This window comes from Ursus maritimus, unplaced genomic scaffold, assembly GCF_017311325.1.
Source record: "Ursus maritimus isolate PB19 unplaced genomic scaffold, ASM1731132v1 scaffold_23, whole genome shotgun sequence".
NCBI classification, from domain to species: domain Eukaryota; kingdom Metazoa; phylum Chordata; class Mammalia; order Carnivora; family Ursidae; genus Ursus; species Ursus maritimus.
This window is the reverse complement of record NW_024424786.1, coordinates 17,876,835-17,895,477: the sequence shown is the minus strand read 5'-3', so window position 1 is coordinate 17,895,477 and position 18,643 is coordinate 17,876,835. Positions and strand designations below refer to the sequence as shown.

General features: G+C 32.3%; 1 protein-coding gene across 3 annotated transcripts in view; it reads right to left on the bottom strand.

The window, feature by feature from the left end:
- ELP4 (elongator acetyltransferase complex subunit 4) overlaps positions 1 to 18,643 on the bottom strand; it is a 247,800-nt gene that overhangs the window by 208,464 nt on the left and 20,693 nt on the right. For all 3 annotated transcript variants that reach the window (XM_008686852.2, XM_008686856.2, XM_008686854.2), the window contains exon 3: positions 11,624 to 11,745. In XM_008686852.2, the coding sequence (XP_008685074.1) occupies positions 11,624 to 11,745 (122 nt within the window). The remainder of the gene's footprint in view (positions 1 to 11,623; positions 11,746 to 18,643) is intronic.

The window sequence follows — 18,643 nt, the reverse complement described above, 5'->3', positions numbered from 1 at the left end:
GCATGGAGTAAGTCAGAAGGTCTGTGGGTATACATATGTTTTATATGTATTTTTATGTTACATAAATATGTTTTTAAACTTATGGATTTTAAGATTACTAATTAGTGAATTAATTTATGTCCATCCATATTTCAAACTAAATTCAGTACAGGGAATATCTTGGTGCAATTTTTAAATATATTTTTGCTCCTGAATGTAAAGGGGGCAAAATAATCAATATTATAAGAAAGGGTGAAAAATACTTTCACATTGGTATATAATTATTATTTTAATTAAACTCCCAAATTAAGCTACTGACAAAAATGATGCTTTTACTTTGGCAACTACATCAATTACATGAATTAAAAAAACAGAAAATGAAACCACTAGGATAAGAGCAGTATTCTCAATGCTTTTCCACAGATCCTTATCACATTTCTCATTAACATATAAACCAGAAATGTACTGAGAAGACTGAAAGATCTCTCAATTTTCTTTTTTTTTTTAATGATTTTTTATTATATTATGTTAGTCACCATACAGTACATCCCCGGTTTCCGATGTAAGGCTCGATGATTCATTAGTTGTGTATAACACCCAGTGCACCATGCAATATGTGCCCTCCTTACTACCCATCACCGGTCTATCCCATTCCCCCCGTGATCTCTCAATTTTCTTGACTAAGATAGAAGGAAGGAGGAGGATAACATAAAGAACATGTATACATATCTTTATATCTATATCCCTAGTTATGGAAAGAATAATGAATGGTGACTAATGCAGTCCTTGTAATATATTAAAATACATATTGTGAAATGTTTTATTTTCAATTTTAATTTTTTAAAAGATTTTATTTATTTATTTTAGAAGGAGAGAGAGAGTACAAGCAGGGGGAAGAGCAGAGGCAGAGGGAGGGTGAATCTCAAGCAGACTCTGAGCTGAGCATGGTGCCTGATGTAGGGCTTGATACCAGGACCCTGAAATCATGACCTGAGCAGGAATCAAGAGTCACCCAGGCGTCCCAGTGAAATGTTTTCAAAAGTAGATTAAATTCTCCACTCAATCATTGGTTTTAACAGGTTTAGTTAATAAGACCATGTACAGGAATTCCCTTAGTAAATGTTTACTGTATAAGGGTATATATTACCCTGCCTTCATAAAAAAAAAAGATATATGAAAATCCATACTGAGCAAACAGGTTATGAAATAATTATTTGAGTTATAGAAGGATTCTTATATTGGCAAAGGATTTCTATGTAATTCCTTTAAGTGTTAAATGTTCCAACTGACAGTTTCTAAAAACCTGATATAACTAAAACATTTCTAAATATAGTTATTGTAGAAGTTAAAATAGTGACAGTGATCTTAACATAATTATTTATTAAATCGAGGTTAGAGAATGTAAGATTTTTTAAGACTTAATTTATTTGAGAGCATGAGCAGGGAGAGGGGCAAAGGGGGAGGGAGAGAGAGAGAAAAAGAGAGAACCTCTCAAGCAGACTCCACACTGAATGAAGAGCCTGATGTGGGGCCTAAGAGGTCATAGAATTTTTACAAGGTTGGAATAGAGGTATTCTAAAGTTTTGGGATATCTATTGTTAAAGATATCTCAATTAGTAATGGAATCAGGCATGATCTTTATTTAAGAGGTCCAGATCAGTTATATTCCTAGCTCAGGAGCACACAAGTGACTGGTTTTATTCATTTGATGCCATATTCTTTTATTTTTCCAAAATAAACCCAGCTTATGGAAGATGTCACAAAAATTCTTAGTATATTTTGGTATACTAAATGAAAGTGGTTATCACTTTATTTTTATTAAACTTGAAAATTATTTTGTGTTGTACATCTGGTGTTAATAGAACAAAAACAATTCTCTTTCTGCTCACTGAGAAGTAGAGGCAACAAGGTAAAGGCATAACATAGGTTTTAAAAAATTCTATAGTATCTTGTTATAATATGTTTTAAGAAATAGAAAGGTAAGATGCTTCACTTCATAGTCTCAGATCCATGTTCCACTTCCAATCTAAGTCTTTAGTTTAATACCATCAACCCTGTTTTTGAAATCTAGCAGACTTTTAGACACACACACACACACACACACACACACACACACACACACACACTGTAGTAAGACTATTTTACAAAGCTGATAAGCGCATTTCAAATACCTCTAATTTCACAAATATAACATAATATGAAAAGATGACTATGGTGAATTAAGGCCACTTTCTGCAACTGCCCATCAGTTTCTGATGAACAAAACAAAATTTCAGGAAAGAAACACTGTCCACTGAAAGAATCACCCCAACACTAAATGGAGAGATAGCCCTGTCTTCTTTGGGGTTTTCACACAGTAAAGCTATCCTTTTGCATATAATCTTCAAAGACTATCTATTTAATCTATGATCCTTGATGGTGTGCACCTTTCTTCCTTCATGGGATCCTTTAATATTTCATTTAATGAGTCAATTTCATTAATTTGGGGAGTTGACTTAAAAAAGTTTTTTTTTTAAGTTTTAATGACTGGTTTTAAGAATTTGAAGTCACTTAATCCTTCCAAAATGACTGAATACTTTCTCTTCTGAATATTTTTCAGAAAAAGTATTCAGAGGACAAATGAACTCCATTTCTAATATTCCCAAATCTAACTTTGTGTGGCTTCTTTTCAACGAATGACAAGTGCTATATAACAGTTCTAAGATTTTAACATTTGAGCATGACAATATTCATCAAGCATTTACAATCACTCATTTCTTTTTTTTTGAGTTCCAAATAAAATTTTTGAAAGTAAATGTGAGGCCTGGAGTATTTTAAGATTTAGAAAACAAAATCCCCAATATTTCACTTTTAATTTGGAATTCCAGAATAAGGTAGCCAGGGAATTATCTCTACCTTAATGTGAAAGAATAAGTGACCTGTGCAAGGTCCTGCAGCTACTTAAGCAACATCACAGAAATTAAAACCTAAGCTCATATCCCAAATATATTTCACCTTCTGAGGATAAATATCCCATCATAGAGAGTATGGCATTTTTGCTATATGACTTAGGCTACTTTTCTGCATGCAAAATTCCTTTCTTTTGTTGGTGATGCACAAATACCAATGTCAACTTTGTGTTTATTTTAATGTTATACCAAAAATGGTTCTTACAAGCTAGTGACAGAGTGGTGGGTTTATTTTCCTTTATACTTTTATCTTATCTTTCATTTTCTTGTTGGAAAATAAGGCACATGCCATCTTTTAAAAGCTGGCTACAAATGTAGGTCACTGGAAGCAGTATTGAGCCTTTGCATGATTTTTCTTAGTCTTTTTAGTTTGCCAAAGAAGCTCTAACTGTGGCTGCCAGGGGAGAACTCAGAATTTTAAATAAGCTCTCACAAGTAGCTAGAGGGGAAAAAGAAAAAAGAGTGAAACCCTGGGGTCAAACAGCAAATTTCTGGCTCAACTAGCACTTCAAGAGTTGTAAGCACTGAAAAGTATATAGATAGCCTGGTAATTTTCTGAACAAATAAAATGTTGACAAAGAAATGAAGGGAACATAGTCTGACCATAGTTCTGCCTTTAAAGGGCTCTTAAAATATTTGTATTTAAACTATGAATAGAAGATACACAATAACAAAATAGTTTTGATAAAAAATACTTATTACGTAGGCTCGAAAAAGTAAAAATGTGTGGGCAGGTGTGTTATTTATAAGGTATTAAGCATGCATAAAACTTGCAAACTGGAATGAGAGAAGGACCAGAAAATAAGTTTTAATTATTTGTAACATAATATATTACTTTTGTTCTGAATCATTATAAAACTACAACTTTGAAGATAAGTAGAATAAAAATAATGTTCAGTAGTATATATGGCCAAACAAGGGGTATTTCTTTAACTTCATTGTTACAGCTATCTCAACTTTTGGCAGAACAAGGAAAACAAAGTTGGATCTGAAATACTTTTGTATTCTATTTACTCAGAACAACCAGCCTATACTATAATGCTATAATGTACTAAGAGCAAACAACGAATCACTCACTGAATTCAGACTTCTAATTCTTGTTCCATGATCAGTTAATAAAAGATGGATGGCAAAAAGGAGAGAGAGAGAGAGAGGGAAATGGACAGCAAATATAGACTCAATCCTGACACCAAATTGACCCAAGGAAAGGAAAGAAAACCTTTTTAATAGTAATTCAAACTGTACACTGTTTAGCAAATACTACTTCATCCAATTCTAAATCAACTAATGTATCTTCTCTCAATTATAACCAAAAAAACCAAATAAAGCAAAAGATACAAGGTACAATAAATAAGATCTTAATAAATGAATTCATTATTTGGGTAACAGACTGATATTTTGGGATATATAAAAATGCTTTCAAATTATTAAATTATTTTAATTTTTACTTATAAAGTCCATAAAAGAGAATTCTGAATATGTTAGTCTAAATTTTCATACTTCATTACTAAATACCTTGTTGCTATACTAACTCATCTAATATGATATGGTTTATTTTAAATAAATTGTTACTCTATGACTTATGGGTTACTATAAACTAATTCATTTTCAATTATGAAATATATTCTCTATAATATGGGTAGTTTCACCATAATTGATTTTAAATTTGAACTATTTATTAGTATGTTTGATATTAAAAAATATATATTGTAAGTCTTTAGTAAACATCAAGGTAGTTACATTCCTGTTCATAACCATGTACTTATCTTAGGTATATATTATAAAGTAAAACTTTTAAGCTCTTTAAAAGTATCCTCGCCTCCCACTTTGTTCTAACTGTTTTTGATGTTGGACAGTACACAATGTATATATCAAATAACTCAAAAGTCAATGCCGTAAGTCAGGAATTAACTCTTTAATCTAGACAATAGATATCTCTTCCTGCATGAATATTACCTATCTGGCATGTCATCAATAAAAATATTCAAATTAACCTTTAAAACTCACCTTAGTATATTATGAAATAACATTTAAATTTACTTTCTGAAAATTATGTTACTTTCTTTAATTCTGTAAATATTAACATATATTGTTTAAAATTATGAAAAAGATATAATAGAAAAACAGCATTTTCAAGTTCTAAAGAAATTGTGTGTTTGTGTATATAATTTTTTATTTCTAAAAATATCAGCCTATCTACTGCTAAATGCTTAAATATTCTAACATAAAAATACAATTTTTGCTATTTTAGAAAACATGCCATAGAAAATTTTCAGAGAATACTTATCACTACATTTGAGATGATCAAGAACATTCTTTTGATAAAAAGTTAACTGAAAAATACTTACCAATGTGTTTTTAAAAGCTTTAACAACATCATGTACATTGTTCTATAGGATTTTCTAAGGGGTGTAATTTTTCAGCGTTACATCTTAATGCTGACTTCCTGAAGGAGCTTTGACTACAATAGGCATGAATATGTTTTCAAAGGATGATGGATAAATTGCTGGGTGGTTATATAATATATCTTAGGCAGCTGATGGGGCTTTTTATCCTTTACTTGTCTTTTAGTTATACACAGTTTTAAGATAATTATGGTCTATAAGATTGTCTTTTCCTTTTCTTGTACCAGCAATATTTGTATTGGTTATAGGTTCCAGAAATCCCCAATCATACATCATAAAATTAAAAATAAACAATTATAGCATCCCCCACCACCCCCCATGTTGTATTGCTAAACACTGTTAATGCCTTGGTTTTGGTCATTTACTGTTGGGCTGTTTAATACAAATGACTCTAATATAACTCTAATGAGTTGGGAACACTGAAATCTTGGCTGAATAATATGTAGAAAAAACTATTATCTGTATTAGTCCTTAATATCTCATTTTAAAATAAAAAAAATATCTCATTTTAAATTACACAAATATTTTATTTTTCTCAGAGAGATGCTAAAAACTTTGTCTATCCACTGGTATTATGAAGAATATAAATAATTACAATTTTTACAGCCATAATTTTCAAATCCGGTCTATTCTAAACTTGTGAAAACTAAGTGGACCACATTAAATATATATAGGTTAAAAACAATACTTTTTGTACTTTTTTAACAGAAAAATGAGAATGGCATATTATTCTTTTAAATCAAATTGTTTTATTATTACAAAGTAAAATGAAAGAAATATGAAATTTAAAAAACCATGAATTTAATTAATATTACTGATGAGTGAAAGTTCTGTTAACTCAAAAACTAGACAGATTTTCAGAGAAGAGCTGTATGAAATGCAAGTACATAAATAAAGCAAACTTCAAATAAAAATCTGTTCTGGGTTACTCCTTATAAGTAGAAGAATGAAATTAACTTTCAAAATGTAGCATCACATCTGCAATATAAAGTAAATCTAATGCTAAGACCATTAGGTTTTTGTGGAAGAAATTACAATGTCTTTGATAATATATTAAGTACATAAGATAGGGTAAAATAGATCAGATGACACTAGAAAACATTCTTCATAAAATCACCTATGCTGCTTTGAAAGACACACTGGACCAGATGGACTTAGCAGATATATTCAGAACATTCCACCCTAAAACATCACATACACATTATTTTCAAGTGCACATGAGACATTCTCCAGAGTAGATCACAATTAGGTCACAAATCAGGCCACAACAAATACAAAAAGACTGAAATCATACCATGCACCCTTTCTGACCAAAATGCTATAAAACTAGAAGTCAACCACAAGAAAAAAATTGGAAAGACCACAAATACATGGAGGTTAAACAACGTGCTACTGAACAATGAATAGGTCAACCAGGAAATCAATGAAGAAATTAAAAAACATATGGAAACAAATGAAAGTGAAAACATAATGGTCCAAAACCCTTGCAATGCAGCAAAAGCAGTCCTCAGAGGGAAATATGTAGCAACACAAGCCTACCTCGAGAAGAAAAATCTTAAATAAACAATCTATCCTTACACCTAAATGAGTTAAAAAAAAAAAAAAAAGAACAAGAAATGAGGCTGAAAGCCAGCAGAAGGAAGGAAATAATAAAGATCAGAGCAGAAATAAATAATATAGAAATGAAAAAACCAATAGAACAGATTAGTAAAAACAGGAGCTGGTTCTTGAAAAATTAATAATTTTTAGCATCTAGCCAGACTTATCAAAAAGAAAAGAGACTGGACCCAAATAAATTAAATCACAAGTGAGAGAAGAAATAACAACCAATACCACAGAAATACAATTCATTATAAGAGCATATTATGAAAAACTATAATGCCAACAAATTGGGCAAACTGGAAGAAATGGATAAATTCCTAGATACATATAAACTACCAAAACTGAAACAGGAAGAAATAGAAAACTTGAACAGAACAATAACCAGCAGAGAAGTTGAGTCAGTTATCAAAACTCCCAACAAACAAAAGGTAAGGACCACTGTGATCTTTTATATGTTTCTATTACTCAGAAAAAGTTAAAAATGTTGAGGGACATTACAATAACACAACTCCTTCTTTCTCTTTTACTTAATTGTGAACAACTCACATCTACAAAAATAAAAAATTTGAATAGAACTGATGTTAAATCCTGTCCCATTTGACTTGTATATCTTAATAAAGCAAATGTGAAAATTTTTATATCCATTCATACACTGCATGCAACACTAATTGCAAAGATTACTGAATTGTGAAGAAATGTGTTTAACATGTAACATCTTTTGAGACAAGTTTACAATGAACTTAAATTTAAATATGAATTTTTGTTACAGAAAAACTACCATAAGGTCATTAATAAATGTTTCGAAACATGAAATACTACATTCAGACAAAACTCTCTGAGAAGTGGAATAGAAAATATGAATTCAAGGCAGAGGATTGATGTAAAATTTCCAGATGTTAAATTGCGATGTTATTTAGATTCAGCTGGATACACTCAGAAGACTGATTTAAAAGTATTTACCTAAAAAGGCAATATTTACAGGGGTCCCTGGGTGGCACAGTCAGTTGAGCAGCTGGCTGACTCTTGATTTCAGCTCAGGTCATGGGATTGAGCCCCGTACTCAGCAGGGAGTCTGCTTGAGATTCTCTCTCCCTCTCCCCTCCTCCCATGTGCATGCATGCACATGTGCTCTCTCTCTCTCTCAAATAAATAAATAAGTCTTTAAAAAAACCCACAATATTTACAATAACATCTTTTACAACTAAAGAGTCTCATAACTGAAAGTTTTAGATACCTTTGTGTACAAGTAGATACGTAATTTAAAAATGTTTTTTATGTGTAAAAGCAAAAAGATGGAAAGATCACTGTACTTTACTACCTGTACAATTGGCTAAGATATAGAATGTGAGGTGATACTCATTCAATGAAAGTTAATAAATATATGTGAAATTCTTCACGTAGGTTTTAAATGTAATCTTTATATTTTCAGTAACACTGTATTAGAGCTCTCCAGAGAAACAGCACCAATAGGATATGTGTGTATATTACGTATGTGTATATATATATATTGCTTTGTATTATATAAAATTATATAATGTAAATAACTATATGTACATATTATATATGTAACTATATATAAATACAAAAGAGAGTTATTATAAAGGTTTGGCTAATACTATTATGGAAGCTGACAAGTCCCCAGGTCTGCAGGATGAGGCAGCAAGCTAAAGACCCAGGAAAGCTGATGGTGTAGTTCCATCCAAAGTTCAAGAATCAGGAAGAACTGATTTTTTAGTTTGAATCAAAAGGCAGGAAAAAACTGATGTGCAGATTTGAAGGCAGTCAGTCAGAAGGAATTTTTTCTCAGCTGAGGGAGGGTCAGCCTTTTAGATCTAGCTGTACCTTCAAATGACTTAATGAGGCCCGCCTGCATTAGGGATGGTAATCTGCTTTACTCCATTTACCAATTTAAATGTATTTTTTAAAGAATTTATTTATTTATTTGAGAGAATGAGAGAGCATGAGCAGGGGAGAGGGGAACAGGGAGAGGAAGCAGCAGACTCCCTGCTGAGCAGGGAGCCTGATGTGGGGCTTGATCCCAGGATCCTGGGATCACAAACTGAGACAAAAGTAGATGCTTAACCGACTAAGCCACCCAAGTGCCCCAACCAATTTAAATATTAATCTCATCCAGCAACACCCTCACAAGAGTACTTAGAATAATGTTTGATCAAATATCTGAGAACCCTGTGGCCCAGTCAAGTGGACACATAAAATTAACCATCACAAGTCCACCCCTTGTCAACTTGGCACCCATACATATTTCCTTACACTAAACTTAAGCTCCAGATGAAGACAATCTGTCATAATTCCACACTCCTAGACTGTCTTCTAATGCTGCCTTAACCTGAGTTCCTTTTCACTGCACTACAGCCTGGAAACTTTGCATGTAGTATGCCAGGGAAGTTATAGGGCTCCCTTTGTATCTCTGCGGAATCACTGTCCTTTATTATCTGATGCCCAATGTCTTGAAAACTGTTGTTTAATATATTTTGCTCTGTTTTTTAGTTGTTTCAGGGATAAAGAGAAATCTGATCCTCATTAACATATCTTGGTCAAAAGTGCAACTTTTTAAGAGTCTACTTTTTTGACTCTAATTTTATGTATTTTTTATTGTATCATAAAATTGTTCTACGAATAAATGTTTGCAGAACCTAACTACTTACATAAATGACTAGATAGTTTAAGAAATCCTGATTTATAACTTCACAGTCCTTCACATAATCCAATGGAGGACATGTAAAGTACCCTGAGATTTTTAATATTAACTTGTACAAATTTAAGGTACCGAGGAAAGGTGTTAGGGATTAGTTTTCTAATAAAAAGTGTAATTCTCTAAAGCAAAACGTGTTAGTATATCTACTAGGTTTTAGCATCAGTTGCCTTGGTTGCAGGATGCAAGAAGGAAGAATAAAACACTTTATTTTGAAAAGCATTTATAGTTGATTCTTTAACAACACATTTTGAACTATACAGGTCTGCTTATATGTGGATTTTTTCTAATAAATATAGTACTGTAAATGTATTTTCTCTTTCTTACGATTTTCTCAATACTATTGTCTTTTTTCTAATTTACTTTATTGTAGGAATATAGTATATAAGACACATAACACAAAAAAATGTATTAATAGGCTGTTTATGTTGTTAGTAAGGCTTTTGGTCAGTATTAGGCTATTAGTAGTTAAGTTTTGGGGGAGTCAAAAGTTATATGTGGATTTTTAACTGTGCAGGGGATCAGTGTCTCTAACACCCATGTTGTTCAAGGCTCAAGGCTTTTCCTGCTTCTGGCTGGGCAAAAATTGCCTATATGGCTACAAAGATGTTTGATATAAAATCTTAGTCTCAATAATATGGTGGAATGTGCCATGAAGAGCTTGTACAGTTTCTTTAGGACAATAATCTTGGCTTTTACTCTACCATTCCTAACAGGCACAGTACTGTCCAGAAATCGATCAGATTAATTAAGACCAGGGAAAAGGAACAAAAGAGGAAACAAAAACATCGAGAAAATATTACAAAAGCCAAATACCAAAAATAAGAACAAAGGAAAACAGGCTCTGCAACCAGAAGAAAATCATTTGGAAAATTATACAAAGATTTCTCCCTTGGATTTTATGACAGTATTATTTAATAAGTAAAATCTGACCCATACGAAAGAGTCATGTTAGTTTTACCTCAGTATTACGTAATTTTTTTATAGTGGGTATAGAAGTTTGTTGGTGTCTGTTGATAGCTATGGTATATTAACATTTACAAATTCTTTATAAATGACTTAGTTGTTTGTTATTTTGCAGACCATGCACTGAAAGGAAAACATCCTATGGGAGAAAATAACTTTAGATTCTATTTCAAATAATGACTTCTATTCAAATAATGGCTTAAGTTGGGTTCCTGCTCTGGCCAAAGAAATTAAGAATTCTAAAAGTGAGAATCGTCCTCTCTGAGGTGTAATGTGTTTTGGCTTTAAAAAGATACAGTATATTGATCACATATTTTATTATTATTGCTTGTTACTTAGAAAATAATAATTTCTGGTAGTCTCAAAGCAAAATAAGATTAATAAATGAGTACTTCTAATTTCTTTTTTTTTAAGATTTTATTTATTTATTCGACAGAGATAGAGACAGCCAACGAGAGAGAGAACACAAGCAGGGGGAGTGGGAGAGGAAGAAGCAGGCTCATAGCGGAGGAGCCTGATGTGGGGCTCGATCCCACAACGCCGGGATCACGCCCTGAGCCGAAGGCAGACGCTTAACCGCTGTGCCACCCAGGTGCCCCAGTACTTCTAATTTCTGTATCTTTCTTCTAATACATGTCTTTAGGATACTGGTAACATAGTATCAGATATTATGCTTTGTTTTCCTTTAACTTTTAACAGAATTATCTTACTATGACTATAGTGATAACTTTATTTATTATCAGTTTTTAGTAGCTTATTAATATTGTTCCCAATGCCAATATCAACTTAAAGTTAAAAAAATTGTCCAAGAACACTAATTTAAAAAGTGAAACTACACGTTCAAATAAATTTGATACTTTTAAGAGAAAAAAATATATGTATGATCTCATTAATGAATTTAAATATGGTTTTTAGATATATAAACCTATATCTTGTTTACATATATATGTATATACAATATTTTTTCATGAAATGTTCAAAATGCGATATTGAATTACTATATTCTATACCTGTAAAATATCAGCAGGATCTTCTTTCGCAGACGCAACCAACAAAGTATGCCCATTGATGATTCCTTCTGCCAGGAAATACTTGAAGACCAAAGAAGAATAAATATTGTATTTATCCTCTTCTGTAAAAAAGAAAAAAATTATAATCAGAATCCTACCATATGCCAAGCACACGCAGATGTTTTAACAATTGTTCTCCTTAAAACAAGTATATGAAATGGGGCAATAATTGTCTTCCTAAAAAGTATGGTTAGATAGGCTAAGAGACTTATCTAGATACTCAATGGGAAGTGAGTGCTTTTAATATAGTCTGATTTCAAAATTACTCTCCATCCTCTACACCACCTCTGATATCCCCAAAATGTAGAGGGTTACGTATGATAACAGCAAAGAAATCACATATTTTTTTCTTTCCTAAGATTTTTTTCAGGCACTGCATCTCTAAAATGCCTCTTCTTACCTACCAACCAGTTTGTAAACTCACACTTCATTTCCTACATGTCACAATTAGTTAAGCATGTAAGTGTATGTAGACTGAAAATTATATTTATAAAATTTGTAAAAATAGTATTACTTCTACATTTGTGTTTTAGGTTTTAAATCCAACAGCAATTTAAAATTGAAGACTTTAATTTGAGAGTTCTTAAATTTGTACTAAATGTTTTCCTACTGAACAGTTCTTTTACCTTTCATAATTCCTTTATCCTCTCTTCTTTCTGAATTTTTATGAAAAAATCATATGCCAGGTTTGACAAAATGTTTTAATATTTTTGAGATTTTGTGACATAATATAAACAACTTAAGTATACCTTTGTTTTCTTAATAATACTGATAAGCTACATGCCTACACTTTTATATCAGCTTTCTTTCCTTTAATACTTTGAGCACAACACAAAGAGACAAAGGTAGATTTACTGAATTATTTAAAAAAAGAGAAGCCATTATTATTCAACAAATATTAATTGAATTCCTATGTCAGGCATTGTTAACATTTGTAAAAACCGCACTACTAAAAAATATTGCTAAGAAAGTTTGAACTTGTGGTAATGTTAGCACTGTGCACAAAGCCTCTTGCAGCTTTAAGTATAAACCTGAATAAAATACCATTAAAAAATAAATATTTGAAGGCACTGCAAAGCAATGAAAAGCAGACAGCAACCACAGCAGTTCCCTTTTGAAAGATGGTGATCATGACATGGAAGAATTTCAAGTTTCTGGCCTTTTTTTTTTTTTGCCTAAAATGAGGTTCTTAAGCTCTCTTAGCTCTAACAGCTTTAAATCATATCCTTTCCAGCTTGAGGTGGTAGAATGTAGAGTTCAGTGTTGCCAAAACAGCTGAAAGTTTAAGGGGAAAATCCTTGAAGTAAGAGAGCTCTGCAAGTTTATCAAATGTGCCTAAATCCATGGTTGATCACTAAGCTATCAATGCAAGAGTGGGAGAAAGAAACAGTAAGTAGGAAAGAGAGAACAGGATAAAGTTGAAAGACAACTAAATCATGTGAGAATTACAAATCTGATGTTCCTTTGAAGGAATGCACTTCCCAATGAGCAGAGTCTTGTAATATAGAAAGGTGAAGTCTTATTGACTTGAGGTGGCAAAGGACAAAACTCAGGGCTGAGAACCACAGAAAGTGTGAGCCCCCAAATGTGGGTACAAATTCTGTATAAATATCCAGCTCTCCTAAGTTTCTGACTGTAAGGGACAGCCCTATGTGACCAGGTTAAAAAAGCAACACCTAAAAGCTGGAAATTGAGCAGAGATATACAGATAAATGCACAGTATGCAGAAGTGAGAGTTAATTTAAGATCAGGCAAGTTAACTGTCTATTAAAACAAAAACCCTGAAATCCTCAGGAAAACAGAATGGAATCCAGAATCATTAAAATGCATTTTTTACAATGTAAAGATTTCAACCAAAAATTAGTGAATATGACCCATACTAGGGAAAACACAACGTACGGAAACTGACTCAAAGTAAAATGTATTCAAAGTATTAAACAAGGGGCACCTGTTTGGTTCAATCAATAAAGCATGTGATGCTTGATCTGAGGGTCATGAGTTCAAGCCTCATGTTGGGTATGGAGCCTACTTAATTAAAAAAAAAAAGAACAAGGTATTAAAGGACAATATATCAATAAGTGAACAGAAAAGGAATATCAACAGAGAATGAGAAACTATAAAAATGAACCAGATAGAAACTTTAGAGTTTAAAATTATTATTCCTTATACGAAAAATTTATTTGGTGATCTCATGAGTAGATTGGAGATGAAGAAAGGAGAAAAGTAATTGGTACACCTGAAGGGGGATCAACAGAAATGATGAAATCTGAAGAACAGAGAAAAAAAAATTAAGAAAATTGAACAGAACGTCAGAGACATGGAACAATATAGAGCAGTCCAAAACATGTTCAAGTGGAGTCCTAGACATTGGGAGACAATACGAAACAGAAACAGTATTTCAAGAAGTGATGGCTAAAAATTTCCTAAATTTGAGGAAATACTCATTTACAGATCTAAGAAGCACAGGAAGCTTCTGTTAGGATAAATGCAAAAACCCCAAATCTAAGTACATCATAGTTAAATCCTGGAAGCAGGAGGGAGAAATGGCATGTGACATACAGTGGTACAATGATAAAATCAACAAGTGATTTCTTTTTTTTTTTAAAAGATTTTATTTATTTATTTGACAGAATGAGACAGCCAGCGAGAGAGGGAACACAAGCAGGGGGAGTGGGAGAGGAAGAAGCAGGCTCCTAGCAAAGGAGCCTGATGTGGGGCTCGATCTCAGAACGCTGGGATCACGCCCTGAGCTGAAGGCAGACGCTTAACTACTGTGCTACCCAGGCGCCCCAACAAGTGATTTCTCATCAGAAACAATTAAGGCTAGAGGATATGATAATTATATATTCCAAGAGTTGAAAAAGAAAAAACTTAATCAAAAATTATAAAGTGTAAAACATTTTTAAGAACTGAGGTGAAATACTATTTTCATATAGGACAGCAGACTTGTACTACAGGACACTAAAAGCTAAAGGGAAATTATACAACATGGTAACCTGCACTTACAGGAAGGAATAAAGAATACAAATGATGACAAATATACGGGAAATTATAACACTCTGTGATCATGTGTATATATGTACTTATGTGCATGGATGTGTGTGTATAGATGTATATATATGTGTGTGTGCGTGGATAAATTAATTTGTTTCTAAGAATTTCTTAAAAAATATATCTGTTTAAAGCAAAATGGACAGAACTAAGCAAAGAAAGACGTAAATTCAATTTGGGGATTTTATCCTACATTTCTTAGTAATTGTCAGAACAACTAAGGAGGAAAATCATCAAGAAAATAGAAAATCTGAACAACCTCACAGACCACCTTAGATAATATACTGTTCCAGAATATACATTCTTTAGTGCATCTAGAATGTAGACCAAGATAAACCATATGCTATCCCAATATATTTCAAAATATTAAAATCTTACTTTAGAAACTGAAATTCTAAAAATTCCATTTATGATCAATTCCAAAAACATGAAATATTTTGGAAAAATCTGACAATACATGTGCATGCATTAGCTTCACACTGAAACGTATAAAATATTCTGAGAGCAAGTGAAGAAAACCTACATAAATGGAGAAGTTTATCATGTTCAGGGAATATACGACTCAAATCTTTCCAAATTGATCTATAGATTCAATGGAATTCCATTGTAAGCCCCATAAGATTTTTGGAGAAATTGATAAGCTAATTCTGAAATTCACACAGAAATCCAAAGGTCCTAGAATAGCCAAACAAATTTGAAAGTGAACAGCTGGGAGACTTACTATCTATTTCAAAACTTAGAATAAAGTTACAGCTACCAAGGCAATGTGGAATTAGCTAACAGAGAGAAATAAAAATCAATATAAAAGAATAGAGTTCAGAAATCAACGCACACACCTGATTTTTTATAAAGGTGGAGAAATAATTGTTTTTTCAATAAACTGTCCCAGAACAATTGGATACCCAGATGCAAAAAACAACAAAAACCTCAATTTTACCCCATATTACAAAAAACAAACAAACAAAACACCAAAAAACCAACAACAAAATTTCTCCTACTTCATACTAATATTCAAATATTATCTTGAAATGGATCACAAAACTAAATATAAAAGCTGAAACAATAAAATTATTGAAGGAAACATAGGGAATAACTTTGCAACTTTGGGGTAGACAAAGATTTCTCAGGGTATGGAAGCAGGAACCACAATAGAAAATGGATAGCAAGCTACAGAAAGAAAATATTTGCAATACATAGATCTGATAAAGAACTGGTATCCAATTTATATACTAAGAACTTTAAATTCAATAAGAAGACAAACTACCCAGTATAAAAAATAAGCAAAAGATTTTAATACATCCTTCACAAAAGAAGATCTATGAATGTCCAATTAATGTATAAAAAGATGTTTAACAGTATTAAACACCAAAAAAAAAAAAAAAAGCCAAAAATTTAACACTGTGAGAAACCACTACATTCTTACTAGAAAAGGTAAAATAAAAATACAATACCAAATATTGACAAGGATGTAGAACAAATAAAATGCTCCTACATTGCTAGTGGCAATGCAAAGTGGTACAGCACTTTGGAAAATAGCTGGGCAGTTTCTGATAAAGTTAAATTTACACTTATAGGAACCAGCAATTTCCCTTCTGCATATTTACCAAAAAAACTGAAAATACATGTCTGTACATAGTGGTATACAGAATGTTTATGGCAGCTTTTTTTGGTAACAGCTAAAGGCTGCAAACAACACAAATGTCCAACAACTCATGAATGTAAAAAACAAATGGTACATGTACAAATGAAGTAATTCTCAACAATGAAAGAAATAAACTAATGTACGTGCAATATGGATGAATCTCAAAAACATTAAGCTAAGTGAAAAAAGCCAGACACAAAAAGTATGCATGGCTCGACTGCCTTTATGTGATATTCTAGAGAAAGTAAAAACTATCTCTAGTGATAGGAAGGAGTTAGGTGCTTGGGGCCAGAAAACTTTTTGGGCGTGCGGAAATTTTGGGGGATGACAGAAATGTTTTATATCTTGATTGTTGTGGTGGTTCTAAGAGTATTTATATTTGTAAAATCTCTGTAAAATAAACACTTAAAATGGGTCCATCATAATTCAGTAAATTTGCTTTATTAAAACAATTTCTTAAGGTGCAACTAAAACACCAGGTGGTAACTTGTTTATAAACCTTCTCAGCACAATGTATTAGAGCAAATCCACAATTAGAAGTATAGCAGATTTACATGAAGTTCAATTTTATATTTTAAAGAACACAGCTAGTTAATACTATCATCACAAGTTAAAGTTAATATCCACAAATCTAAAAGACCCAAAATGTGATTTAGGAGCAATTGATGAGAGCTTTTGTGTGTAAAGGAAAACACTTTCAATGCCTCTGCACAGCTAACAGCTGACAGGAGGAAAAGCCAGCAGAGAAATGTAGGTGAGACGACCAGCACTGCCTGTTGACGAATGCAGCTACCATCCTGGAAAAAAAAAACACTCATTTTACATAACTAACAATTTGTCTCTATTCAACTTTAGAAAAAAACAGAAAGTCATGTTTAAAAAAAGAACTGATTTTATCTTAAGGAATTACTATTAGGTCAGTTTACAGAAGCAACCATATAAACCAAGGTCATTACAAATCACTGATGTAAAAAACAAATCAGATACTAAAAATCTTAATTTCTAAGGTTGACATTTCACAACACGGGAAATTTAAATTTTTAAAAATTCTTCCACCATCCATAATCCTCACAGAATTATTGCTAAAATTTGCTATATTTCCTTTGGGTACTTTTTCCGTGGATGTTTTCTTATATGGTTACAATTATTACTGAATTTTGTATTCTGGTATTTTTACCTAATCTCACATGCTTCGTAGTCTTGTAGCTATTATGTTTCAAGGTGCATAATATTCTAGAAAATGTAGGTACTATAATTTATTTCATCATTCCTCTTCCATGGACTTTTCCTTCTGCTTTCAGGCTTCTGTTACTATTAAATACACAAGTACAAAAGTGCCTCAAATCCCATATACCCAAGATGGAACCAGTAACTCATTATTTTTTTCTATGAAATGTGGTCCTCTTTTAGCTTTTAAAAAAATCAGATAACTTCCTCTGTCTCGCCTCCCTATCCCTAAAATCCCGTTAAATTTATTTTCAAAGTATTTCTGAAATTAGATCACTTCCTTCCATGCCAGTGTCACTCTCCTAGTCATGCTACCAACAACTCTTGCCTAGGCAACTACAATTGCTTATTTATTTCTTTGCATCCACTCTGGTCCTCCAATTTATTAGTGGCCTTTTGAAAATACAAACCGAATCATGTCACTTCCCTACTTAAAAATTTTCAGTGGTTTCTCCTTGCTCTTGAGAGAAAGAACTAAATCCTTTAACACAGTCTACATGCTCTGTGTGGCTGCTGCCACACAATGTGTATAAATAAAAATGACAGGGTTAAAAGCGGTATAATACCGTCATTTCCCTATAAAAGGACATGATGCTTGTTTAACAACTTTTCAGTAAAGAAAGAAATAAACCTATTTAATTAGAAAAATAAAAAATTATTTGTAAAATTAAGGACACATATTACATTATTTGGTGAGGGGATGAACTAACTAAGTTAGAGAAATACCTCATAAACTAGGGAGAGACACCTACAGATAATAAAAAATATTGAGTGGGGGCGTCTGGCTGGTGCAGTTGGTTGAGCGTCCAACTCTTGGTTTCAGCTCAGGTTGTGATCTCAGGGTCCCGAGATGAGTCCCATGTCGGCTCCGTGTTCAGTGTGGAGTCTGCTTGAGATTCTCTCTCCCTCTGCCCCTCCCACTCATGCTCTCTTTCTCTCTCTCTCAAATAAATAAATCTTTTTAAAAAATGATTTATCATTAATGAAGAGTGACAATAAACTAGGTGGCAGAATTTCTCTTTTTCTACCTACGTTTTAAA